General features: G+C 43.9%; 1 protein-coding gene across 1 annotated transcript in view; it reads right to left on the bottom strand.

The window, feature by feature from the left end:
- Positions 1 to 259: 259 nt before the first annotated feature.
- FBXO32 (F-box protein 32) overlaps positions 260 to 27,384 on the bottom strand; it is a 33,889-nt gene continuing 6,764 nt past the window's right edge. The window contains exons 3-9 of the mRNA XM_082674427.1: positions 26,706 to 26,755; positions 25,440 to 25,532; positions 13,932 to 14,025; positions 12,903 to 13,087; positions 7,123 to 7,305; positions 6,042 to 6,185; positions 260 to 5,642 (exon numbers count right to left, since the gene is read on the bottom strand). Coding sequence (XP_082530553.1) covers positions 5,553 to 5,642; positions 6,042 to 6,185; positions 7,123 to 7,305; positions 12,903 to 13,087; positions 13,932 to 14,025; positions 25,440 to 25,532; positions 26,706 to 26,755 — 839 coding nt within the window. The 3' untranslated portion in view covers positions 260 to 5,552. The remainder of the gene's footprint in view (positions 5,643 to 6,041; positions 6,186 to 7,122; positions 7,306 to 12,902; positions 13,088 to 13,931; positions 14,026 to 25,439; positions 25,533 to 26,705; positions 26,756 to 27,384) is intronic.

The raw sequence follows: 27,384 nt of genomic DNA, 5'->3' as shown, positions 1-27,384 counted from the left end.
ACTTTAAAGTTCATTATTCCCAAAGCATTCTATTATATGAATAGTAAGTGGAAATACCCCATTTGAGCATAATACTGTATTTCTGATTCAGGTTGGTACTCAGCAGCAAGCTTAGTTTTCTATGTATTCCTAGAAAATTTTACAACGATGATAAGTTTCTAGGAGAAGGAATATAACTTTCACTCAGCAAAAGATAAACATACTCAGTTCGATTAAAAAACCAACTTGAATTGACATGCACCAAAAATGCACCAGTGTGTGTTGTTGGAAAAACATTTATTGCAATTCAGTGTCAAAAAATTTTTACAAAAATACGCCACCGTCTGGTACAAACAACTATAAAAAAAGAAATCAGTTCATCATGCAAGAAAAGAGTGCAAATAATTTATACAGAAAGACTCAGCTCACACAATATTAAATAAACATCTTTGCATGTAATTGGTCTAACCTTAAACTTTTAGTTAAAATGTTCAATCCCCTATTGTATTTTTAATTAAAAAAGTACTTTAAAGCTTCTAAAGCTTAGGATATGGACTTTAATAGACACCCCCTCTGGCTAGGGTGATTGGCACTTGGTAGGATAAAGATGGCGCCAAGTGTTCTCAAGTGTAGAGCACTGTTGGAGCCTTCTGTTTAACAGACTTGTGTATCATTAATTAAACAAACATTTCTATACTCAGAGACAGAAGAAGTCATGTTCAAACTCCAGAAGTAATGTTGTAGCAGATGGAGTTTCAAGAAGTTCAGAGTTTTGAAGCAGCCATCCATTTTTGGCCAGACGGAGCAGGGCCTGAGTTTTGAGAGATCTCTCAGAAAGCTTTGTTTGCTGAGTTCAAGGACACTTTGAAAAATGTCTAGCAGACAAAGTCATGAATATCGTGGTCCCTTGCTCCTTGCTGCCTCATGGAACAACCCCCCTTTGCTTGTGAGGTTTAGCAGAGAGTGATCTTCCACTGGGTGGAAGCTTATTGGATCTCACAGCAGGTACCAGGGAGATGGAAGGGATGGATCAAATGTACCTTTTAGTCTAAGGGGAGAGGGAATACCTGCTTGGTTACCATCAGAACCTCAGTTTCTAGAAAGCAAGCCAGCTGCTCAGCCATTAGGTGTCTCAGGGGCCACCTTTATAATTAAAATCTAATTATCCAGGGAAAAATAAACTTGTCAAAATATGCTGCTTACTTTGTGGCAAGCAGGCTGTACTCACTAGTATGCCGTACTCACAGCAGAGTCAGAGTCAGTAACAATGTTAAGCAACCCCTTAACTTCTCCAGGAAGAATCAGGGACTTAAAATGTCTTTAACAGTTAACGGCCGGACACCGAACACTGGACACGAACGTGCCTTCCACAGCGAACGTCTTGAGAAGAATCAGCTTAGGTGTCACGTGTGTCCAGCCACAACAAAAGGTGCTGGGGCAGGGGTTACAAAGTCAAGGCCTCAGAAAGTCCCAAGTTTACGCTCAGGTCCACTGTTGAGCGCCAGGTGGGTTGAGGCATGTCACCTGAATATTCTGGACCCACTACCTCATTTTGAAAGGCAGAAGGAATGCCAGACTCCAGCGTTTCTAACGTCCCTCCCAGCGCTCAAGTCTGGGGGAGGAGTTTCCTTCCTTTGGAAAACCACGAGGGTTGACTCTCCTTAACAAAACGGAGAAGAAAGCATCTACAGAAAACATTGAGTTTAAAGGAATTACGATCTTGTTTGTTGAAGACATCAGGGGCCGGAGATATATCAAAGAGTCCCATCTCTGCGATTGCCTAGAGGTTGAGGGTGTTTCTGAGGTCTGTTTAAACACTAATAGGATTTTAGGCCAGCATCCAGTCAGAGGATGGTTCACAGACTCGGAGAGTTGGAAACAGATTAAAACAAAAAAACACGAAAAACAACAGATGTCAACATAGAAAATGATGATAGAGTTTAGTTTAAAAAAAATTCACACATAAAATTATTACAGTTAAAAAAATTCACACGTAAAATAGCGTGTTTGCATAGCAAGACATAATTGCCCTTCAGCCTGGCAGGAATATATAAACTCAGGTGCCTATTTTATGATAAACATTGTATTGAACACTAAGAATGATACACATTTGAAATGACTGAACTTCTTGTAAATCACACCACTTGCTTAGACAAATGAAATTCCAAGCTCTTTCTCTTCTCCCGTATAAAAACAATGGAAACAAGGAGGCTCTGTTAATTGCAAGCTCCCAAACAGTTTATGAAGAGAGAACTGTGGCAATAAGGCAATACACACTCATTACCTTCCTTCACCATTGCCAAGTAAAGCCTGTTCTTGCCTTGACAGTTTTGCAGCCCATCTAAAATATCAATATCTCCTCTGAGCCACTTCAATATAAAATGGATCATCACTAAACATAGGTCATCTTACAGCTGACCCTTTTGATCTCAAAACTGGGGATGTTTTCACGTTGTAGTTTCTGCTACAATCCTCCCATGTGACTGGTCCATCCACTAAAAGTAACAGCATTGAGTAATAACACCATCTAGTTTAAAATGTCTGGATCTTGTTATAAGTTGAGCCCTCCTAAGCTTCGCATATTCTCCTTTCCTCAAATGCTGTGCCTTCTTCTCAAGACTCTAGGATCGTTGCTCGGAAACCTGTGTGTTGAACCAAAGCATAACACCCCTGTGGCTCGGCTTCCACTGTCCTGGACAAAACTCTTTCCTTCTCTGGAAGTCCAGGCTACTTTCATATTTGACATCAATTTTAAATTCTCCTTTACAGAGTTGGGGTGGGGGTAGGTAGGTACAGCAAAGACAGTAGAGCATTCTGTCTCTTCCAGCACTTTCCATTGTCATGTCCCTTCTGGCTTTTAGAACAGCGGTTCTGAGACAGAGATTCTTTGTTTTTGTTTTTTAGGTCACTTTGTCCTGGGAGGGTTTGCCAATAGAAATTCTATAGACAATTAGTGCCCAGGGAACAAGCATTTTCTTTTTAACTCGCTTTACTTATACGTGAGGCTCTGGCCATGCTTCACAGCCACCCAGTGGCACCAACACAGGTGCTCACACCTGCTGTGCTCTTTTTCCCCACTGCCCTCCCACAAACCACAGCATCAAAGACACGCCACTTCTATTCCTTCCCCTCTCCCTCTCCACCTGCCATTTCCTTCCTCATTCTCCTCTTCCAGTGAAAGGGAACCACAAATGTTGGTTTCTTCTTTTCTTTTCCTTAAAAATTTTCCTTGACTCTGTCACACACCACCTCCAATTATGCCAGAGGAGATGGGGAGAGCCCCGAGTCACCATCTGGGTAGACATTTCAGAAAACCGTTAAGCCTATCCCTTGTGGTAGGGTCGTTCTGCACAGATGCTCCTGCTGCCTGGGGCACGCTATGCGGTCATGAGCACCACGGACAGTCCAAGTGACACTGGTTCGCCAGTTTCGTGCTGACAGCCAAAGCAGGCAACATTTCTGGGACTGCAAACCTGAAGGTGCCGAGGAGTCTCCATCTGCTCCTTCAGCGTGGAGGGGTGGAGGTCATGAGTTGGGGGGAAGATGTGGAAGGCCATGAACGCCAAAAAATGCCAGAGTCAACGGTTCCAGAGCCCTCACAGCAACGACAGCCCCAGCTCCACTCACATCTTTAAGGAAGCTGAGACCTTTGCGAGAACCTGCCTGAATTATGGAAGACAGAGCTTTTTATTCCATGGTCTGGACCCTGCATTCTCAGTGTGACCTTGACTCGGGGGGAGAAGAGGTGTTACAGTAGTTTGTGGCCCTCCAAAGCTCAACCTTACCCAACAAGATCTTATTCTTCAGTATTTACTTTTGCTCAGAGTTGAAATAAACAACTTACTTTTTTCTTGTTCAGGGGGGTGGTGACGAAAAAAGATATTAAGAAATCCTGGTGTAGGCACAGACCTTGCAAAGTGAGGAACATCAACTAGTGGTCGAGTTCCCTTCCGGATGCTGGTACTTGGGTTGTGCTTTGAGGGAAGGGCGTGAAGGGGTCCTACATCACTAGTTGGTCCCTTGGCTTGTCTCTGTACATTCTTAACCATCTCTCCCCATTTCAGGTCACCCCAGATTCAACCCCTAAGAATACACTGCTCCTCAACGTAAATGTGAACCAAGTTCCTATTTCTGCTTCACTTATGTGCCAAGGTCATGCTGGGTGGCCACTTTACTTACTAAAAAAAAAAAAAAAAAAAAAAGGAAAGCAAATACAATTGCAGAAATATGTACATTGTTGTAGAAAAGCAAAGTTCTATAAAAAGTAAAAAACAAAAACATCCCCCATTCCCTCCCAGGAATATTGACTCCATAAGTCCTGAGATTTCCTTCTCCCACATAGTTACCTGCTGGTATTGGCCTAGCAAGTTCCCCTGGGGTTTGGAGCAAGTTAAGGATGAACTCATGGTACCTCTGCTCCCTATCTGGCTGGAACGCCAGGCTTTACTTTATCATCCTTACAAGAAGCCCTACCTCAGGTTGACTAAATTTTGGTGTTGCATGTAAAGAAAACTCCTCAACTATCACCCACCAAGAGGAACAGCAGCTGATATGTAAAAACCTGGTTTACAAGCCTTTATCAGTACTCTGGCTCCAAACAGTCCCCAGGGAGAGGCTTATCCGTGAAGATACCCCAGGAAGCCCAGACAAGCCAAGAAGTTAAACAGGAATAAGAAAGTCTTCACAGCTATTGGGTGACTAATTCCATCTTTTCTGTGGCAGGATTTCCTCTTGAACTGTTTTTAATTGGCCTTATGATGTTGTCCCGAATGAGCTACAACATGGAAGGAAAAAAGGCATAGGTGCTTTGGGGTTGTTCTAGAAAAGAGGCAACCCCAAAGAGTGTCCCATTCGTCTAAAAAGGAAGCCTGAAGCATGATGAGGATTGCCTCCAATATCTCTTCCTGTTTTAAATCACTTTTTATATGATGAAGAAACAAGAAAAACAGAGACTGCCTACTGGACCACGCGCTTTGTCCGAGCGAGTATTGTAGCTTTCCGAGGTAGACTATTGTGTGGTATCTTCAGAAGATAAGGCCCTATACCCATGCGGGTTTAAGATGAGTGGTGCTTCCTTTGCCTTTTCAAAACAAACTCCAGATCAAAACCCAAAGCCCAGGGATTTCTCATATGTAGTTTTTCTTCTTTTTTTTTTTTTCCAACACATTTTCACATTGTAAACAAAGAGCATTCTATCTTGTATTTGAGTTTTGCCCCTTTCTCCCACATCTCTAGGGAACTATAAAGGAGTCTCAGTGAACGTCAAGAGAATTCCATTTTCACCGATGAAATAGAATTCCTGCCTCATAGTCTTGCTGGCAAATCATTAGGAAAAATAGTTTATTTACAGTATTTCTGCTTTTCCATACCAATTCTAATGAGAAGTCCATATGCTTAAATTCCCAGCCAGCAACTGCGTCTCTCCCCTCCAACGTCCTCTCAATGGCTTATCGCAGAAGTTTTGAGCCAATGTCTAAAATGTACACTATTTACAAATGAAGCGTCCAAACTCTGTATTTCCAACCATCCAGTCAGCAGGGGGACCCTTCTGAAGTGTTGTCATGTGCTGGGATTCAGAACTTGAACAAGTTGATAAAGTCCTGGGGTGAAAGTGAAACGGAGCAGCTCTCTGGGTTATTGGCTGTGCACGGGTGATCGGTGCCCTAGAAAGGAACATCGTGGTTAGGTGGGCATTCTCGGCGGCATCTCATTGGCTTGTAGCACCCTAAGTAAGGCATTGCCCAACCTCAAAACAACATTCCTCTGTCAAGAATGCCCTGTGTTATGGAAAAACTAAAGAGCTGCATGTGTGGGTGTGTGTGCGCACGCGCACGCGTGCACAGAGCGATGGGGGAGTTTGGGGGGGGCTTGCAGAAAAAAATAAACACAGGGGGGTGAAGGAAACAAAGGTCTTTGAAAGTTTCTGAATCAGTTTTACCTTCACCTTCAGCTGGGGGCTACAACAGTGAAGAGCAGGAAAGCATTTGGCGACACAGCGCTAGTGCCATTGGCTCTTAGGGGCTGGGCTGGGGATGTGTGGCAACGACCTCCAAGACATATACCTTCCAGGAAAGAATATGGCAGTGTCTGCAAAGCTGAAGGGTGTCTCCATACTGCTCTTTCCGTGGGTAACAGCGCACAAGTTTAAAATACATCTTCTTCCAATCCAGCTGTCCTTTATCTGACAAAATTAATCGCTTGCGGATCTAAATATCAAACAAATAAAAGTAGTTCTGAAAAGTTCTGCTCCTGCCTCCTTTCCACCTTTTTCATCTATACCCTGGCAACAGCTAGGGAAAAAGTAGCAAAGATATAAAGAAGTAGCTTCTGAGCTCTACCTAGTGAAGGAAACAATAGCTTTTAACCAGTCTTTAAAAGAAACAGGTGGCCGATGACGCCTGACTGGTGACCTGTACTAAATTGCATTTGGATGGTCTTGAAAGTTTAGGTGATCTCAATAAACCACTTCAATCTTTTCTTTGCTGTAACTTGAGTGATTATTTCCAGGGAGATGCAGTGACTGCTTGGCACAATGGCTCTATTTTGTATCGAAATATTAGTGGTTTCGTGAACAGCACTTGTTGTGCTCACACTTCTATGTAAAGAAGGTGGGAAAAAAATCTGAGGCAGTGTGCGGAGGGGAAAGAGGCCTAGAGCTGGTGTCAGAAGGCCCAAATTCAAATCCAAGGCCAGTTTCCCCACCTAGAGAGCGCTCCACTAATTTGGATATGTCACTTAGCCACTTGTGGCCTTAGTCTCTCCATCTGTTTGAAGTGGGCATAACGATATCTACCTTTCCCTGGGTCATTAACACAAAATGAAATAACATCAGTAAGTCCTTTAGCTGTAAAATCTCATAAAAATGTAAGTTATTTTGTTAGAGAAAAGAAGGACTGGTGCCAATTTATGAATTTTTTTGGAGCAAGTTGTAACATGGGACTAGGTTAAGAATATAAGGTGGTTTTTTTCTTCCTATTGAAACACATAAACAAAATCTCACAGATATTATTTAGAAACTCCTTGAACTGTTTTCTAGTCAAACCAGGGAGCCCTGGAGAGTGGGTTTGAGAAGGATGCCAAGGCAGCTTGAGGGCGGCGGGCAGAGAGGAAGAGAAGGAAGAACGGCCACTGGGCTGCACTGACCTGCCGCTCGGAGAAGTGGTACTGGCAGAGCTTCTTCCATAAGAGCCGGTCCTCGCTGAGCACGTGCAGGTCAGGGGCTGCCTGGCCCAGGCTGACCAGGTCTCGCCCGTCGCTCAGCCTTTGCATAATGTTCAGTTGTAAGCACAAAGGCAGGTCAGTGAAGGTGAGGCCTTTGAAGGCAGGCTGTGGGGAGAAGGGTTATGTTAAGTTGCAGGGCAGAGAGTAGCTATGCACCAGGTGACACCAAGGATGCAGCTGTCCCCTCATCCTCCAGCCTCAAGGTGGTTTATTGATCAGAGACCAAAGCAGCAGTTCTCTCTACTCTAAGTACAGACACAGGACCCATGACCGAGACCCGCAAAGAACAGCCTGGAGCGGCTCGCAGATGGTGCCAGAGGGATTTTCCTAAGTTGCACAAGGCTTTTTTTTTTTGCATGCATTATGAAATGATCACCACGATAAGTCTAGTAACCATGAGTCCCCATATAAAGTGATTACGGTTTTATTGACCGTATTCTTTATATTGTATATTACAGCCCCAATGGCTCATTTATTTTATACCTGGAGGTCTGAATCCCCTTCATCTATTTACACTTTTTCTCTGAAAGATTCCCCTAATAGCGCACGTTGGATTCCTGTGCTTCACTCAATTACAATGTTCGCTACCTTCCCAAAGGACTCACTACCCTGGACAGAGCACCTCCAGCCTCGGGTCTCACTGCCCACCTCCTTGTGACCACTGATCTCCCCAAGTAGGTTTTCTCACTGGCCCCCAAACACGCTGCCCACAAGGCCCTCACTCTGCCTGGGCCTCTGCTTGTCCACATGTGACTCTTCTTCACATCCAGTTCAAACTCACTTCCTCTGAAAGGCCTTTTCTGCTTTGGTGACTCCCTCAGGCCTTAGCCACTGCATCTTCCTAGAATTCCTAGGATCTCTTTCAGGTGCCTTTTGCAACAACTTCCTTATTGTCATGTCACGTAACCCATCTGCAGAAGGAAGCTCCACGGAGGCAGAAATTTTTGTGTTTTTTCATTGCTATGTCTAGAAGAGTCTAGAAGTGTGCTAGCATATAGTAGGCACTCAATAAATATTTGTGGAATGATAGAAGTCAAATAATTCAATAGGTACAAACAGCAACAACAGAAAGACTCTATACTGGGGTGTGTGTGTGTGTGTGTGTGTGTGTGTGTACACACGTGTATGCACGCTTTGGGAATGGCTGGTCAAGAACCTTTCAGCCTAAGATCCATCATCCATTGAGGCGTCTCTATTCAAACCTAGGGCTGTACGGGACATTCTGATAACTATTGGTCTGTGGAGAACACACTGGCAGTTAATCATGAGCTTCTGCAGAAGTTGCTTCTACGTATCCTTGAATTTATATTTAAGCCCTTTAATGTTTAAATTCTGATGAGCTCATGTTATTCCACCCAGACCCAGATCCTCGAAGGCAAGGTCTAAGCTTGTATCCCTTGCAGACTAGCCCAGCACAAAACCCCTCTCCTGAGTACCTATTATGCCTGGCACCGGAGCTGCTGCAGTGGGCGAGAGACCCAGAAATATAACCAAGTCATTAGAGAACAAAGGTTAAATGCCATCAAGGATGTAAGCGCCAAGTGCTATGGGAACAATCTGTACAGAAGGTCCTCAGTAGTACTTGTTGCTATTTCTTGAACAGCAACTGGCTGCTGCCATCTGGATAAGAAGTCAGCTCAAATCGCTCGAGACCATGGTTCTTTGTCCTTCCCATGCTAGTCCTGGGTGAGCTCTTGAATTTGAACTACTGACATTTTTAGCTCAGTGTTCTATCACCTCTGGAGGTCACACAAAAAAACAACAAAAAAAACAAAACAGGATGAAGAAACCCTTCCTCAGCTGAGGGGAAAATATCCTGGGAATGAGTACTGAGTTCCCTCCTCGAAATTTTAGGGAACTAAACTCTGTACGAGGCACATCAAGGCTGGAACACACAGGATTCCAGGGGGACACACAGTCTCAGCAATTCCCTCCTGCGTCTCTGCAGAGCAGGACAGGCGTGCAGAGGGAAGGTGGGCAGTGGCAGGGCGGCTTGGGAAGTTGGACGATGGAGAAGAATGGGAGGTGGCATGGGAGGGACACGGGTTGGACGAGCAGCAGATCCGGATCCCAAGTGCCCTTGGGAAATCTGGGTCTCAGTTCCCCTGTGTCCAAAATGAACTGGCTTAGTAGAAGTCTCTGAAGATCCTTTCCAGCTCCAGCAATCTCAGACTTGGAGTAGCTTCAGCCTCCTAATTCGTGAGAAGTGTCTGTGACTTGACAATTTATATCGTTCAGGCTGCTGGGCTGAACTTTCAATTGTTTGCAAAATTCAGGACTTTGCCGGACTGCAGAAGGTCCTAGACCTATTTGTCATTTATCATCTGCTGCTGATCGTATGAGCCAATAAAACTGCCATGAGATTTTCTTTTTGTTTCCAGCACTTCAAAGCATCTACTTTTTTGGTTAAAACTCCCAGGCCAATTATTACATGAACTCCTATTAAAGTCCACTTGGCAGAATTCACTCTCAGATTTTCAAACCTGAACTTTTCCAAAATCCTTGCCCAGACCCCATGCTGAGTCCTTACTCCTGGTAAATGATTAACTGCTTGCATGCCTTCTTCTATTTGAATATAAACATATAAAAGAAAAAGAAGTTAGTCGTGCTCCCCCTATCAAGTGTTTTGCTGAAAATCTTTTTATATTCATCCTGCCCACCCCCCCATGCTTCCAGACTCTCTCTGCCTTGTTCACAGGACACTATGATTCTATTTGCTTTTTTTCCCCTACAAGCCAGTTCTCTTAGTTTTTTTTCCCCTTCATTCTTTATTATATAAATTATTTTTGCCAATAAAAATTGGCTCCATAGAATTAGATAGGAAATTTTGAAGGAAAACAAGATTATCTGCTGGGAAAATACTGATAGAACTTTGGCAAATAGAAAGCAATTACTGTAAATGTCACCTTAACATTTTCACGTAATAACATACTTCTCTTTGGTCCAAACTGTTAAAAAGTAAGTTTTAAAATACAGTCCAGACTGAAGTAATTAAGTTCCTTCTCTCTCTCTCAATCTTTCCTTCCAGCACGGCTCTCAAAATATTGTAGCTCAGAGCCAAGGGGGGCTGGGAAGGAGGGCATGAGGGAGTAGAGTGTCATGGGTAAAAGTATAGCCTCTGCAGACAGGCCTGGGTTCAACCCACATCTTATTGGTGGGGAGGGCCCGGCCAGATTGTTCTTAACCACTCAGTGTGATTTTTCTCATGAGACAATGCCTGGAAGTACTGAGCACAGTGGCCAGTAAATATTAGCTATTATGATGACTCCTACTTACAGTTAGTCGCTAGATGAGTTAATGAATACATTAGAGGACTTAGAAGAGTGTCTGCCACAGAGTGAGCCCTTCATAATAATAACAGCTGACGCATTTACAATACTTACTATGTGTCAGGCACTGTTCTGAGTGCTTTCTATATATTACCTGATTAAATCTCACACCAGGGCATTGAGATAGGCACGACTGCCTCCATTTTCCAAATGAGGAAATTGAGGCACAGAGAATTCGAATCACTAGTCCCAGATCCTGCAGTTGGTCAATTTTCATGCTCAACTGTAAATACAGGGCAATATTTTCCAACTGTATTCCTCTGCACATTGAACAAGTTCTAAGGTAGGTGGTGGGAGGAGTGTCCCCTTCAATCATTTATTTATTCAACTAAAACTTATTGACTGCCATCTGCTCTGGTCCAGGGACAAGGAATAGAGCAGGGAACAAGATGGTGATGTCCTTTCTTTGTGGAGTTTATAAGCCAGTGCAGGAGACAGGAAAGTGAATATACATATGAGATGATTTCAGATCATAGTAGCGGCTCTGAAGAAGGTAAGATGATAGTGGCTTCCGTAGATTGGATGGTCAGGGAGGGAGGTGGCTTAAAAACCCCGAGGCAGGACCAAGCTTAGAGTGTGCAGAGAATAGCTTGGCCTGACTGGGGTGCCGTGAGCAGAGGGGAGGGTGAGATGAACTTCAGCGTTTGATCTGTCCTGCATAGGATTTCATTAGATTTAAAAGGTTTGCAAAAGGCTGGGTCATTGAATAAATAGTTGGAAGAAAGCAAGATTGAAAAAAAGTTTGGAAACCACTGATGTTAAAAGCTTTGCCGTTTTAAGAATAAGAAGCCCAGGGTTCTGGCCTCAGCTCTGGCCCTGATTGCTGTGTCACTTGGGGAGAGTCACTGGGCTTCTCTGATCCCCCTTTACCCTCACTCCATGAAGAGTTATAGCAACTACAATGGGTACCTCCCAAGAGAGTTTGTAGATTAATAGAGGGGGGCTTTGGGGAAGTAAGCCCATGGAAGTGCAAGGTATGTGGGCAGATGTGGCCAAGGGGGGGCTCCTGTGAGGTGGACAGAGAGAACAGAGGCAAGTTCTGGGCAAGTGTGACCATCTAAATGGGTGTTCCAAGTTGCTGGAGGGAAGATGCCCTTGGGACTAATGGGACTTGCTCATTTATATCGCTGGTTGAGTATCACTGGGGGGTGTGTGTGTGTGTGTGTACTGTAGCCTAAGTGACTCTAAGGAAGTCACAGAACTCTGAGACTTCCAATTATTTGCTGCTTCAGAGTTAAGGAAAAAAACAACTAAGGCACAGAGAGGTTATTAACAGTAAAGTCAAGGACACTGCATTTTGCAAACTTCATAGAGTGAAATATTTAAAAGAGGTCAAAGAAGTTTTTTCATGTTTCTTTCTCGAGAGACGGGGCAGACCCAAACTTTATCAGCCTGGGTCCCGGAACCACTTAAAACAGCCATGGTCAGTGATTAGATAAGACAGCCAAGTGCTACGTGAGCCGCCTAAGTGTGTGTGTCCATTAGGGAGCCTTGAGCGATTACACCAGCGTCTTTCTCACATTTTTTCTGTGCCTTAGTTCTCTTGCTCACTCTTAAGAGGCCAAGAGCTGGGGGCCAACTTACGTTTTAAAAGCCGAAAGAAACTACTGGTAGGAGGTTTAGCTGGTAACGTGTGGTTTTTTTTGGTTTGTTTGCTTTGAGTGAGAATTGCTCATGTCTTTTCCTACCTGTATGTTTACAGCCTTTACTCAAAGCTATTCAGTATGTCCATGTGGTCAAGCAGAGGCCCGGGCAGAGTGAGGGCCTTGTGGGCAGCGTGTTTGGGGGATCTCCCCTACTTGGGGAGATCAGTGGTCACAAGGAGGCGGGCAGTGAGACCCGAGGCTGGAGGTGCTCATGTCTTTTTCTACCTGTATGTTTACAGCCTTTACTCAAAGCCTTCCTTTATCATAACTATTAATAATTGGAACTAGAGTTTTAAAAGGCTGGTGCCAGTTCTCCAAGCCACTGCCATCACAGCGCTGTTGTATACAAGGCAGCATCCTAACACCATAAACAAACTCGCACTTTAAGAGGAAATGGGCAGAGATCTCCAGATCCCACTAGAGATTTCAGTGAAATAGCCTACATCGGCCCCAAGGTCAAGTTTCTAGCTTTCCCAACACGTTTCCATTGGCTGTCGTCGTTCATATACTCTGATCCTGCGCTGCCAGGTTCTTCTCCCCACACCCCCTTTATTGGAAGGTCCCCCAGCCCACCCTCAGCACCCAATGGAAAGCATCCAATCAGAACTGTCCAGACTTTTCCATCACCAGAGAGGATTTAAAGTCCTGGCGAGGCTGCCCAGCATCCCAGCAGAGGAACCAACTGCAGCCGTTCCTGCTGGGAGGAGGCTGGGGTGCTCCAGCTTACCCTGGTGATTTGGATGTTGTTCAGCTGCTGTTGCCAGTGTAGAATTGTCTCCATTCGATACACCCACATGTTAATGTTCCCGACCAGCACAGACTTGCCGACTCTTTGGACCAGTGTACATAAGGACGTGTAGAGGGTCTGGAGTAGTTCCCTTATTAGTCTAATGTTTTGTTGGTCTTCCAGGACTTGAGTGGGGAAGAAAAAAAGTAGTTAACGTTTATGAGACTAGAACACTCCATAGTTCACAAGTGGTTCTTTCTTCTTCTCTCCTCTGCTCGTGTTACCTGGGTACACCCACTGGGGATATGGTTTTCTTTCTCACTGGTGTTTATTCTACACTTGGCCAAGCTTCTGCACTCGAGGTTATTGGATAGAGTTTCCATTATCTAGGTCCCTCTTTGTTCTCTTCTCCCCGTTTTCTACAAAGACTCTTTCTCTTTTCATTGTCCTACCAGCACCAATAGCTCACCTGATCTGAAAGCAGCTTCTTTTGCCCAGGAGTGATGTCTCTTTTAGATGATCAGTGGCAGAAGCACAGGTCTGGGGGTCAGGAGCTTGGATCCTCATCCAGTCTGGCTGACTCTTTGTGTGATTATGGATAAATCACTCTTTCTCCCATATACACAATGAGTCAGTTGAGCCAGAGACGTAAAGTTCTTTCTAGCTCAGAGAGTCTATGGATCTATTCTGCCTTGTACACAGCTCAATTTTCTAGGAATTTGGAATCTAGAGGTTCAGTAGCCAAGGTTGGGACACGTGCCTACACCAAGAAGCTTGAGAGGCTTAGAGCAGGACAAATGGATGATCCCAACACAAGGACAGGAGGGTGATGGTCTCACCCTTTGTCATGAGCATGAATGGCCCTCCTTTCTAAACTGGAATCCAGCACCCCTGAAATGCATCTGGAGTCATTCATTTCCATCTGCTTACATTCCCTTAAATCCAATGACATGTCCACTGCATTGGAAAATCCATCTGCCCGGCCCCAGGCCTATAAAAAGGGGCGAGAGAGTGAGAGAGAGAGCTCACCTTTCAGTACCACTTTTTCCAAAATGTTCATGAAGTTCTTTTGGGCAATGCCACTCAGGGATGTGAGCTGTGACTTTGCTATCAGTTCCAACAGCTGTGGATAAAAATAGAAGTTGCCAGGCTTAGACTACAGAGATATTTTTCTCCTCTAATCTTCACTTTTGAGTCACATGACACGTAGATACAGACTGACGGGGAGAGATAAATGGCAGGCAGGGCCACAATGCAATAAAAAGCAGATGCTCTGAGTAAAAGACAAATGGGGGTAATTCAAAACCTAGGCATCAGGCTGAATATTTAATTGCTTTTTTCTTTTAAATATAAAGAGGTTGGCTTCAGCCAGGGCTAATTCATTCTACTTGTCCTACTTCAGCAAGTGAAGCTGAGGTTCTCCAAAGGGAACAAAACCTCCTGTGACCTGTGATGTTGGAGTTGTACATAATCACTCCCAGCGGGAATTCTTTTACCCCTACTTGAACTTCTCCCCACTGGCTGGGACTGCTCTCAAGGCACCTAAAAGCTCAAGTTCAGCAACGATGGTCACTTTTCAAGGAAGTGGCAATTCTTATCCAGATATCTCCTGCTTATGTAGCATTCAATAAAAATGTCTGTTAATTAGAAACTTTCACTGCGCTTAACTTTCTGTAGAAAGAAGCCAATAATAGGAAGAAAGAGACATTCAGGGATGTACAGTGTATACTCATATTTCTACTCAGAGGCTAGGAACCTTGTAGCTCTTAGACTTATGTGCAAGTTTTGCTTTGACCACTTATTAGCTCTGTGACTCTGGGTAAATTCCTGAATTTCTTGGTGCCCCAGTTTCTTCATCTCTACTTGTAATACTTAGAGTCTCCAAGATTGGTGACAGCGTTAAAGGAGGGAATGCACATAAAGCTCTTAGCGCAGTGCCTGGCATAAAGTAGGTAGAAAATAAAGGTTGGTCGGTTTACTGAAGGAGTATGTCCCATTCCCACCACTCATGTTATCACCAAACAAAAAGAAATAAAGATAATAATTTAAGTTGGTGCACCCTTAGCATAATCTTTCTTCCCTTCAAAAGCAAAATTCTTTATAAATGTGGCAAGATTTAAGAAAAAAACAAAGATTCTATTATTGAAAAAATGAAACTTTATAGACTGGAATGGGCTCTTGGAGATCATGGGGTTCTACCCAGTTAACAGATGAGCAAAGTGAGGCTCAAGAAACTAAACTTTACCAACTATGCCACAAGGAGTGAGAGGGCTCAGCGGGATCCTTCTTAACACACTTCATGCTTTCACAGAGTTATCGAACAAAAGAGGTTGATATAAAGTGAAAATAATTAATTGCACCAGAACCCACCAGGCTAAGTAAAACTCACTAGCCTTAGAGCCAGTAAACTAGATTTAGAGACCCAGGACCTCCCTTTATGTTAAAGCTTCTATCTCTGCTCCTAGGAAACCTTCCAAGGCAGTTTCATCTCCTGGCCAGGCCCCAGCCCAACTTCACTTCAGGTCAGTAAACACCAAGTATGACACTGTGCTGGGTGCTGGAATCAAGGCTGAGGGAACTAGCAAAGTGACATTTTAAAAATTGGGCTGCAGAGAAGAACTGAAACTTTTGGATCAAAGCCCCAGGCAATTCAAAGAACCTCTGCTTCCAAGGCATTTGTTTAAAACTTTTGTCCCCATGGAGCCCCTTAGGAGCCTGTCAAACCACGGACAGACTTTTAATTTCCTGAACATAATTTTACTCTAAGTTAAAAAAAAAAAGACCCCCAATCTTTTCCTGCCTGGTTTATGTATCTCTCTCACACACAGGGAGAGTTGCTGTCATCAGGCTGGGGGAAGGTGGCAGAGAAAGACTGAGGCTGGTTTTTAAGATTAGTACTGGTGATCCAAGGCTGGACGTCAGGAACTGACCAAATGCCCACAAAGAGCGGCAAGAAGTCAAAACATCAGCAGAGGCCACGTCCACAGGCGGTGACCAGACAGGCTGTCCTCTGCCTTTCCAGTTCAGCTCTGTCACCAACCAGCGCGTGACGGTCGAGAGAGGAGTGAAAAATGGCACAGAGGGACTGGCCAAACCGTTCCTTTATCTCCTTGACCAACAACCAGATTCAGAAGGCCAAGCCCAGGGTCTATTAATACCCCGAGCCTCACATGACCAGCACAAAGCAAGATGAAAGAAAACAAAAGTCTTGAGTCGGCTCTGGGAAGGGTAGTGACTCATCATGGGGTGGGAGGAGGGCGGGCAGAGCTCTGCCTGAAATCCATCCAAAACCCCCATTTCATGTGACTACCATCTCACAAGGGCGTCAGTTTCAATCTTGTCTAAAAATGCACCAATCACAAGGACACAAAAATTCTCAAGGCTGTGACTATGCATTTGAGGGGAAACAAAAAAGCCGTTTGGTCTGACTGAGATGATCTTTGACTAAGGAAGAGAAAGATACAGAAGCAAAAATCGATCAACTCTCAGGAGAATGACACGTCAGCCACCTTCTGTTTATTCCGGTGTCAAAGGAAAGTCCTTCTTTTCACTGTCCGGCAGCCTTGGGGTCAGGAGAACCCCAGAATAGGAGGGGACCTGGATGCTCTAGCTGGGTGACCTTTACAGTTGTCATTCACTTAGCAAGTATTTTCTGCATGCCCATTCTATCCTAGTGTTGTGATAGGTGATGCGGATAGAGACACACGATCCCTAGACTCACGGAGTTTACCATCTAGTCTGTGGTGTAAGTCATTTAACCTCCCAGAACCCCAGTTTCTTCATTTCTAAAGTGGAAATAAAAAAAGACTACCTACTTCACAGGGTTGTTATGAGAAGTAACTGAGATCAGTATGTAAAAACCCACTGTAAATACCAAATACAAGGCATTATTATTATAAGGTATTATTTCTTCCCCTTCCAAACCACATTCTTTTAGTGAAGTTTAAAGTGGATATCAAGGGTTATCTTTTCTGTAAAGCTTTTTCTGTAAAGGGCTAGATAGTAAATATTTTAACCTTTGGAGGTCATAAGGTCTCTGTTGCAACTAATTAACTCAGCAACTGTAGTACAAAAGCAGCCTTGGACAGTATGTAAATGAGTAAGTGTGGCTGTGTTCCAGTAAAACTTTATTTACAAAAACAGGCATGGGGGGCAGATTTGGCCCTTGGGCCATAATTTGTCAATTTCTGATAGAGTGTGTGTGTGTGTCTGTGTGTGTGTGTGTGTGTGTGTGTGTGTGTGTGTGTGTGTGTATGATAGGGTTCAAGAGTGGGGGCTCCAGAGCCAAACTGCCTGCCTCAGTTTCCCCATCTGTAAACCATACATCATAATAGTACCTACTTTAGAGTTGCTGTGAAGATTAAATGCATTCATAAAGCACTCAGAACAGTGCCTGATAGCGAGAATATACTCAATACATCATTATCATTCATTTTTATCATAGTACAGAGACTATTACTAGGTAGAAGCACTGCCAGGGAAGGCATAGTGAATAGTAGGGTAAAGTACAGCTGGTTTAGAGACCTTTAGAATCCCTGTATTTCAATTTTATGCATTGTCAACCAAATGCTTAAATGCTTTCAAATTTTCATATTCCTCTCTGTCACTTTTATTATGTTTCTGATATATTTAGTAGCTCCCTGTGTTGATAAAAGTTAATGTTGATACATTCTGTGGCTTACATAGTTGCATCTACCATGAAGTCTTATTTTGCAGCAATAATGGGTGTTTACTACATGCTACGCAGTTTACATGTGTCATCTTGTTTAATCTTCAGAGGCAACCCACTGAAGTGGGTTCTCTCCACTAGTCAAAAGAGGATTTTGTGGCCCAGAGAAGTTAAGCAACTCACCTGAAGACATATAGCAGTAGCAAGTGGTGGAGCCAGGACCTGGACACAGAAATGTCTAACGGAGAACATGTATTTTGATAGTTTAAGGACTTCAGTTTGTCAAGGCCAATCAAATTTGCATCTAGGTCGAAACTTTAAAAATAGTGGCAATACCATGTAGTGTTATGTTGTAGGAAAGAGTCTGGGAATCTTATATCAGTGTTACGCTGGGACCGGTAATCAGCTTTTCACATTAAGGGAGCAATAATACCCAGAAAGGGTTAATAACGCATTTAGGATGAGGCAGTTGCTTTGGGTAAATCATTTAGGTCTACTTTCCACATCACGATAACTCTACGGACCCAGAACCAGTACTGTGTGGAACTAGTGGTAAAGAAGACAGAATTTATTAATTTTAATTCTGTGTCAAGAGAGCTGTGTGCTTAGGGGGAGTAGGGCTGTATCTAGCAATTTATTTACCAAGATGACTTAGCCAGTTGGATTCTTTGCCTCTAGCCACACGAGAAAAAGCAGAGGAAAACGGATTGTTTGAAAATGGCTGTTTGTTTTCTGCTGGGCAAATTTTAGCCCAGGTGCCAGTAATTTGTGGCTGTGTTTAAGGAGAGGCGGGGTGGGGGACTGGGCTAGGGGTTGGAGAAGAGGGTTCTCAGCTCCTCCTGAATTACAGGCTATCATTACCGTGGGGGCCGCCTGGGGATCCAGCACGACCCAATCCACAGTGACTAGCTGTGCAGTAACAGGACCGGTTCTGGGCCACGGGAGGAAGGGCTGGTGGTTGCTGCCTGCTGAAACCACATCCTGCCCTTCAGCTTTGGCTTGTGCTAGTCTTAGACATGCTGAGTAGAAGAAAAGTCTCGTTGCAAGCAATATCCTATAGTCAGTCTCGGAGGGATATCAACCTCAGCTTGAAGTGGTGCGTGGAAGATGAATGGGGAGAGGAGATTGCCCTCTTATCTCACTCTGCCCGCAGAAAATGCGCGTTTCGTGTCATCTCTTCCCTTCGGTTCATCATAGCATTCAGACTTTTAAAAATAAATTAGCTCACGTCACTTCTCTGCTTGAAACCCTCAAATGGCTTCCCTTTGCCCATAACTGGCAAGGTCCTCCCTGACCTGGTCTTCGCCCCTGGTCCAGCTTCATTTTGCCCAGTGCCTCCCTAGCTCGCTCTGCTCTGTCCACACGGCCCGCCTTTGGTTCCCTGAGCAGGCTCAGCTCATTCCCACCTCCCAGCCTTGGTCCTGCCACGTCTTCACATGCCAGCTCCATCCCACCCCTCAGGTCTCAGTTCAAGCGCCACCTGTTCAGAGCTCAGAGAGCCCTTTGCGGACCATCCTAGATCTTACTATGGTTTCAGTGTTCTTCACTGTTTCACTTATACATGTCTGAAATGATCTTGTTTACTTGCTTGCTGACTGTCTAATTGGGATAGAAACCTCAAGACAGAAGGGGTTATCTTGTTTACCACTCTACCGCAACCTGGCACACGGCAGGCACTTAACAAATACATATATTTATATCTATCTATATATGTAGATATATATACACACATACACACACATATTTAAAGGGATTTAAAGGGACACTAAGCAACTGGGGCTTCAGAAGCATCAACAAAAACAGCAGCTACTCTCCCTGTTAGTTCAAGGTTACCCATGCAGCTGTTGCCCAAGCATACTCTATCTTGCATAGAATATTGTTAAGAATGTAACTTATCCCTAATTCTTCTATCTCCTCTGACAGTGAGCTCTGCAGTTTAAGGTATATGTCTGATTAGAAAACAAGCCGTAGGATTATCAAAGGTAGGAAAAAACTTCAAGAAGCCCCTGCCATTTCTCACATGCTCAGTACGCCAGCTGTGCCCATAGGAAAATTATGTCCTTTGCAATAAACCTTTGGTTACATCAGGCAGTGCTTCTGCCTGCATTGAGTGCCAGGTACTTCCAAGACCCTTATTTACTCAATGGATAACACAGATTAAAACCTGGAAAGTTTTGTCCTGACTTTGAGCCTGAACACTGACAGGTTGGAAGAAGGAACATTTCTGCTACATTAATAATCTCCAGGCATGTCAAGATTGGGTAAATATTATTTGCAAGTGAAACATCCCTCTAACTGAGGGCCAAGTTTACACAAATTAATTGTATTCTTAGCCGAGAACCACTTGCCTCTCTGTCTTCCATCCATCCCAGAAAATTCTGAACTTAGAATGATGCCCTATTCCCTGCCGCATTGATCTGAGCAGGTCTGTCTGCCTCAATGAGGCTGCTTAAATTGGGCTCCCTGTCTGCTGTAGCCTCCTTACCCCCACCCTACGCTTCTACAAGGTTGGATGTCACATTGCCCTTGGCCCCTGGCCCGCCATCACTCCCCTCCACTTCTGTTCTCTCTAGCTGCAGGTTTCTGCTCATGCCATTTGTCCCTGCAAAGCCTTCTACCTGCCTCTCCACCTGGCCAAATCCTGGCCATCCTTCAAGGAAGGAGAATCTCAGGTTCTACCTCTTCCAAGAAGCTGCCTCCAGTGCTGCTTCTTCCGTTCTCCTAGACAGGACCAAACCCAATTTGCTACTGCAGTACCTTGTACCTTGTCTCCCAGAGTAGCCCAGAAACTCCTGACCAGCAGAGGCCAGGTCTTAGTTGATTCTCAAGTGACTGTGGCAACACTAGGTATATGGTATGGACTTAATATAGAAAACACCTGCTTAGGGATTTGAAAACACTCACCTGAAGCAATATTGATGTATGGGGACCTAGCAGAGGATGTTGTCACCTCCTTGCCTTTGGAAAGCCCTTCTTTTAGAAGACTCGAGGGGCCTTCGGATCCTAGCTCACAGATACTTAAACCTCTGTCTCACCCTCAACCAGAGCAACTTAGAGCAATGTCACATGCTCTCAGGAACATCCCTCCTTGGATGGGAAAAAAGTCTGCTGAATTGGCAATTAACACGCAGCTCACCTATCCAATTTAGCCTATCCCCTGTATAATAAGCACCTGACTGAGCCTAGAAACTAGCTAGAATTTTAGTATAAAATATATTTCTGGGCTCATGGTGGGATATATTTAAATTCTGAATCCTCAAGAAAAAAATTTACACAACATGGGCACATTTTTGATCTTCTGGTCTCCAAAGTCAGATGGGAAAGAAAATCAGGTAGAAAAGTCGTAAAATAATCAATCTCTATGTTTTATTTCATCTTTAGTTTCTATTTTCATATATTTTCTAATTCCTGTAATTAGGACGCTAAAGATGACAATAGTTACAGCAACAACTGACGCTCACCATATACCAGGCACTGTCTAAAAGCATTTCACGTGTTTAAGCTCAGTTTAATTCTATAGCAACACGATGGGGTAGGTACCATTATTAGCACCTTTTATAGGTATATGATTTACAAATGAATTTATGAATATACATAAATTGAGAATACATGCTTAAATTATTAATGTACTGTCAGGTGTCCATGGTCGAAAATACCACTATTCTGGTCTCTCAGGCTTCCTCCGTTTTTTTGGGTACCCCCTACTTCTGCATGCACTCCCCCAATCCTGTGGTCATACTCTCAAGGTCTTTGAGTGTCCCCCACTTCTGTGGGCACCCAGAAATTGCAGGATCTCCTGCTTGCCTAAAGGCTTAGTGTGACTGAAAAGGCTCGGAATTCCAAGAGCTGCAGCGTTTCTTCGGTAAAATCATTAGCAGCCTAATCAGCATTCATTTTAGGGACCTGCTCAGGGCCCTCACTGTTAATACCCCACAGTGAATTCTCACAATTCCCAACCATTTCTGCCAATCACTTTCAAATGGGCTTGCGCCCTGTTCTTTTGATTTTGTTGCCATTGGAATGGCTGGCTGCCTTCCCTCCCCGCCAGCTTCTTTGTCTCAATGGAAAAAGATACCCACCAGTTTTAAGACCGAGGTGGCAGGGGCCGCCTTCCATCAGAGGAAGGCTGTGCAGCACCAAATTAATCCAAGGTCACTGCAGCAGAGGGACCTGGTGAAGGGGCCAGGCTGCCCATACACATCACAACCCACCAGAGGCTTGGCAACAGCACGCCCTTAATTTAAGGCATTGGGTTTGAATTTGAGTCATCGTGCCATATTTCAGCCTTTCATTTGCCAAACCACCAGTCAACTTAAACTAAAACATGTTTTTGGAAAAGACTTTTAGGGGCGGTAGGAATGCAGTAACTTGCTGGAAACATTCAAATGGACTTAGGGTGGTAATGCAGAAAAAAATAAAAATATGCACTACTGGTTTAGCTTGTGGATGTTCTTCTCTGCTGCAGAGGGACAGAGAGGGTGAGGTTGCAAACTTCTGTTTGTCCTTCCTGATCTGATGCACACAGGGGTCACTTCAGTCAGGTCAGGAAACCGCTATTCAAGGTTCTTCCTGGTCTGAAGACAGCATCTACAGTTACCATGTACTTGGCCACATTCTCATCCCATAGAGAGAGCTGGGAGGACCAGATCAAAGAGCATTCTGGCATTAAAGCGTTAAAGCCCTCTCTTGCACTTGTGCCTCGGGGTGTCTTGTTTAAAAACTCATTATGCAAAATATAACATTTGGGCTCCCAAGTAGTTTCTGAGCTGGTTTACAAACTTGAAAACACATTGGGATCACCTGGTGGATAAATTTAAGTAGCAGTGCCTGGGCACCACCTTCAACTGATGAACTCGAGTGCTCTAGAGGTGGGCTTCCTTAGAGGAGCAAGCTTCACAGGTGATTCTAATGTGCAGATGTGATTCTGATGTGTTTACTGGAGATCCACTCTCTCCGCTGGCCTCTCTGTGCCCTGGGTGGGTTAGTCAGTACTTGCTTTCTTGTGGTTACGGTTCTAACCCCACCACTGGCCTAGCCCCTGGAATCCTCGCTGGCTCCCCAGGGGACTTTCCAAAATGTGGTCTTGAGGCATGGTGTAAACTCATTTTTTAAAAATGGCCTTTCATAAACTACTGCTTTTAAAGATTTAAAATCATCTTTAAAACCCAGTTAAAACTATGTTTAAGCCATTGGAAGTGTGTAGAGAAGCAGGTAGAGGCAATGAGTGTAGCCTGAAGCCAATTAAAAAAAGGTACAAATGCTGTATAAAAACCTCTCCTATTTATATTCAAATTTTGATTCCAAAAGTTCCACAAAATTTTCATGCTGATAAAACATCATAACATTGAGATAGGAGTGTTGGCTATCCCTTTTATTCCCTCTGCATGTCTCTTTTATTAACATTGACAGCTAGCATGAACATGACACCTTTTTAAAAAATGTACTTTGTCTTTAAAGAGGTTAAACAGATTTTAAGGCTTCAAAGTTGGTTCGGTTTCTTACTGGGACTGAGGAATCATTGTAGTATTAAAAAACCATTAAGCTGCAGTAGTAAGATGAGGATAACATACTGGCAAGCTACTTTGCAAAGTTGGTTTAAGGATAAGAAGAATATTTGAGAAGTGTCTTAAGTTCCTTAGAAGAAAACCCTCAAAACATGGTGCCTATCATTAAAATGTTTTAAGCTCTTTATAAAAATGGCATTTCTCAAATTACAGAGGACCCTTAACAGTGAAGGGGAAAAAAAGATTGTTCTTTCCAAAATGGAAATATTCCCCCCTCTTTCTGAACCTAGTAACTGAAAGCATTCAGTAGTTTCTTAAAGGTTAGGAGAATGTGCTCAGGATGTATTTTACAATCAGATACTGACAGACACAAGTCCTCTATGCTGAGTTTTAATCAAGGGCAAAGGGCATGATTCCCCAGGTAATTTTTCTTTTATCTAAGTAGAAAAACATTTCTTATCAACCAAATTGAAAAGACTTTTCAGGGAGAATAAACAATAATTTTGATAAGTAGGTAATAATAAGTATTAGTAGCTAACTTTGAATAACATATTCTGGTCTGCAGAGTATTTCCATATATGTTACTGAGTTTCACAGATACCCTGTGAAGTGAGGTTATTCTGAGTCCTTCTTACACCCGGGAACGTGAGTGTTGGAGAGGCTGAAACAGCGTGAAAGCCGTGGAGCTGGGATCTGACCTCAGGCCATTTTACTTTCAATCCTCTGCTTATATGGAACTCATTGCAGCGGCTAAAGAGTGTGGACTTTAGACTGCCCAGGTTTCAGATCTGGATTTCTTCCCTTCTGTAGCTTCGTGACCTTGGACAGGTCATTTTTACCTCACTGTACCTCTGTTTATATAAACAGCGATGATAAAAGTACCTACACTTTACAGGGTTAATGGAAGGCTAAAAGGTGTCAGTGCACATAATTGCATGAAACAGAATATCACTATTTGAATCCTTGTTCCTTTGCTTTATTTCTTGTGAGAAGGAGAACAAGTAGGAAGGAGAACCGTCTTAAAACTGACCAAATGCTGATCAGTTTGGAATCAAGACATCAGATCTGGGTGTCTTCCTCTAACACCTAGAGGATGGAAACTATTCATAGTCTTAGCAACAAGTTTCCAGATCTTCCCGGGCTTGACTCCAACCAGCCTGCACTGGGTTGCCGGCCACAGTGACCTCCCAGAAGCGGCAGAGTCTTGATGAAATGACATGAACATTTCATCAAGAAGGTCTCTTACTTTCATCCCTTTTGGACTGGAATAAGGGCTCAGCTGAAGACTAGACAGGTCTGGTCATGGGCTCAGCTCAGAGCTTCTAACCTACAAGAGGCCTGGGTTTTTTATCAGGTCAGTTGGGACGGCCAGCCCTGCATCTGCCCAGATGACAGGTGAATGATCCAGGCCTCAAGGGGGCTTGAATGTCATCGCTCTGGCTGAGCCTCTGCAATCATCTGACTCAATGACACGGCACTGAGAAGCACAACCTAGGGAAAAGAAAATAAAAACCCAACCAACTAACACCCACAGCGGGTAAATTCCCTCCTACTTCTGATCCTAAAACCCAAACAGCTGCTACCCGCCCAGGTGGAACCACTGACAAAAACATACAAGGGAGCTTAGGGGGAAAAACAACCACCAACCAACTAAAAAGAATCAGTGACTTGAAGGTCATGGTTAGACTTCCTTGCTTTACTACCTTCATCATTAATATTTTGCTAAAGCTCATTAAAAAATTATTTTTTTCCAACATAGGGTTTAAAATGGGAAGCAACTGAGCCAAACAGGTAGTTTCAGGCTTTAAGTGAACCTGGGACTGAATATTGTTACTACATGGGGGTGGGGGAAGGGAGTCTGGAGGAAGAAGTTCTGGGGTGCTTTGAACTCACCCAGTTTTGAGGCTTAAACCAAGAATGCCTTAGGGTCACCTAGAGTCAGCTAAAGCCGGGCAGGAAGGACAGTGAGAACAATCATAGGTGCACAAAGTTTTTAAAACAAGCCAAGGTGCTTTACAACTTGCTTTCTGCTGAATTCTCTGTTGCTGATCTTACTGCTAGAGCCTGTGCTGCCTGCACTGTGGCTCACGTGAGGTATTACGGCGGCCCCTGTCTGAGGGGGCCAATCTCAGGGACATCCATATGGATGGCTCCATCCTACGTGGATCTCAGTATCCGTATAGGAACCTGAAGTACATCGGGGGAGGGGGGAGTTGAGGAATCCATTTTCTGCTTTCCTTAAAATCCCCAGGGTCCTAAAAAGTTGTTTGTTTGTGTTGTTTTTGGTTGATGTGGGGGAACTACTTCAAGACAACCCGAAAAGACAATTCAGCTTGGGAGTCTGGGTAATCTACAGAGACTCACCCGTACGACGTAGTTAAATCTTCTGGAATCCAGAATGGCAGTCGAGAAGTCCAGCCTGTTGAAGGCTTCCCCCAAAGTGCAATATCCATGGCGCTGAATGTGAAAGCAGGGGGTGCAGAGGTCATTTTCCAGAAAAATCTGCCTGGACTCTGCTGACAAGCTTGGTGGCTGTGTTAGGTAACCTATGGCCATCTGCTGCTTTCCTGTGCCATGATCAGCCCTTTCTGGGCCCCTGGGCCCCTGGTGCCCTGCCCCACCATGAGCCACAAAGATGGGTAGTACAGCCGGCAGCTGCTTTAGTCAGTGACTAAAGTCGTGACGTGTACCATTTGGGCCCTTGTTCTCTGCACGCACTTGTACTTGCCTGTCAAGGAAAGGTTGGGAGCTGGGTATATGATGTGTGTTGGTCACTGTAACATACTCCTGGGGGAAGAATTAGCCCCATGTGTGTCAACTCTGTCTGCCACATCTCTGGTACTTTTCTCTCTGTGATCATCAGAAACGTTTTTAAGGCTTCATGAAGAAGCCAAAGAAGTTTTGGTCTTTTCTCTGTGAACACACAAGGCACTGGGTGTAGAGAGCCCTGACTCACAGTCCCAGCTCTGCTTCTAGTACCTGGGTGGTCTCGGGTGTATCCCTGGCCCTCTCAGGGCCTCAAGTCACAGAGCGAACTAGATGTTCTCCAAGGTCCCTGACAGCAATAGAAATTCTATCAATCTGTCATACTGCCTGTATCCTAGTTATCTGAGCAAATGCCTGTGCAGCGGGAAAATGTACATAAAAGGGTTTTACAAAGTGCCATGCAAATTTAGATATTACAGTGTCTTGTTCTCTTCTGCATCTAGCTCGTGCAGCCTCACACTGGGCGCGCACGAAAACTTCTCCCGTATTTAGTGATTAACCCTTCCAGGGCTAAAATGAATTGAGTTGAAGTCTAAAAGAGACCTTAGAACAAAAGGGAGGCACTGCCCTGAGGGAAAGGCTAAAGCTTTATAATAGTGTGTTTGAGATGTGGGAATATTAATCTTTATAAAGCATTGCTACATACATCATCCCACTGAATGACTGGGGAGCCCACCTAGTGACTTTTGCATCTCTCTCTGTAGCCCCAAACTCTGATGGCTGGCTAGGTAGTGGGCTGCAGACCTCCACCACCCACATCCAAGAAGACAGTCATGATGTGAAGTAGTTTCCCAGTCTCGCCCCTACCCTGTCAGGGGAGGCATAAAGCTAAGCATACTCCTTAGTAAACAGATGGGTGCTCACCTCTTTAGTACTTCCTTTGTGAACATAGATCCATTTTTCTTGGTGGAAATCTACAAAGACAAAATAAAAACAACCCAAAACCCCACAGCTTTAAAATTTATAACATGCCCAAGATTTTAAACTTGTTTCGTTTTCATTTAATCCAAAGTGTAAAAAAGTTTCGACAAAAAAGGACAGACTACTGACAATCTAAGGGGAGGCAAATGCCTAACTTCTGCAGTGTATAAATACTGGAGTCGTAATTTACCTTGTCGGAAGCACTTCAAGTCTTTGATACTCAGATTGAGTATACCAGAGCTCCAAATTAAAGAAAAAAATCTAATACCCAAGTACGAGTTTGTGTTAAATGCCAAGCTTACAAGTTAAACAAGGCCATAAAAAGTAGAAATAAAACAGATAATATGAAGAAGCCATGCAGTACAGATGGAATAAACTAAAGATCTGTAATTCATGCTTATTAATAGAACTTTATACTCTCTGTTCATACTTACATCCAGCATCTAGAAATGTTACTAGTATTTATACAAGGGAAGAGGGAGAAAGAAATCTATGTTCGAAGCCTCAAAACACAGTTCTAAACAAAAGCACACACTGGAACTGGTTCAGCTGACCATACCACTGAATAATAACTAAACTTAACTATGTCAAATGTAAGTGACAAGCAGGGAAAAAACACCCC

Source organism: Grampus griseus (genome assembly GCF_964374135.1).
Source record: "Grampus griseus genome assembly, chromosome: 17".
NCBI lineage: Eukaryota > Metazoa > Chordata > Mammalia > Artiodactyla > Delphinidae > Grampus > Grampus griseus.
Note: the sequence above shows the minus strand (reverse complement) of the source record. Positions and strands in the feature narration are given on the sequence as shown.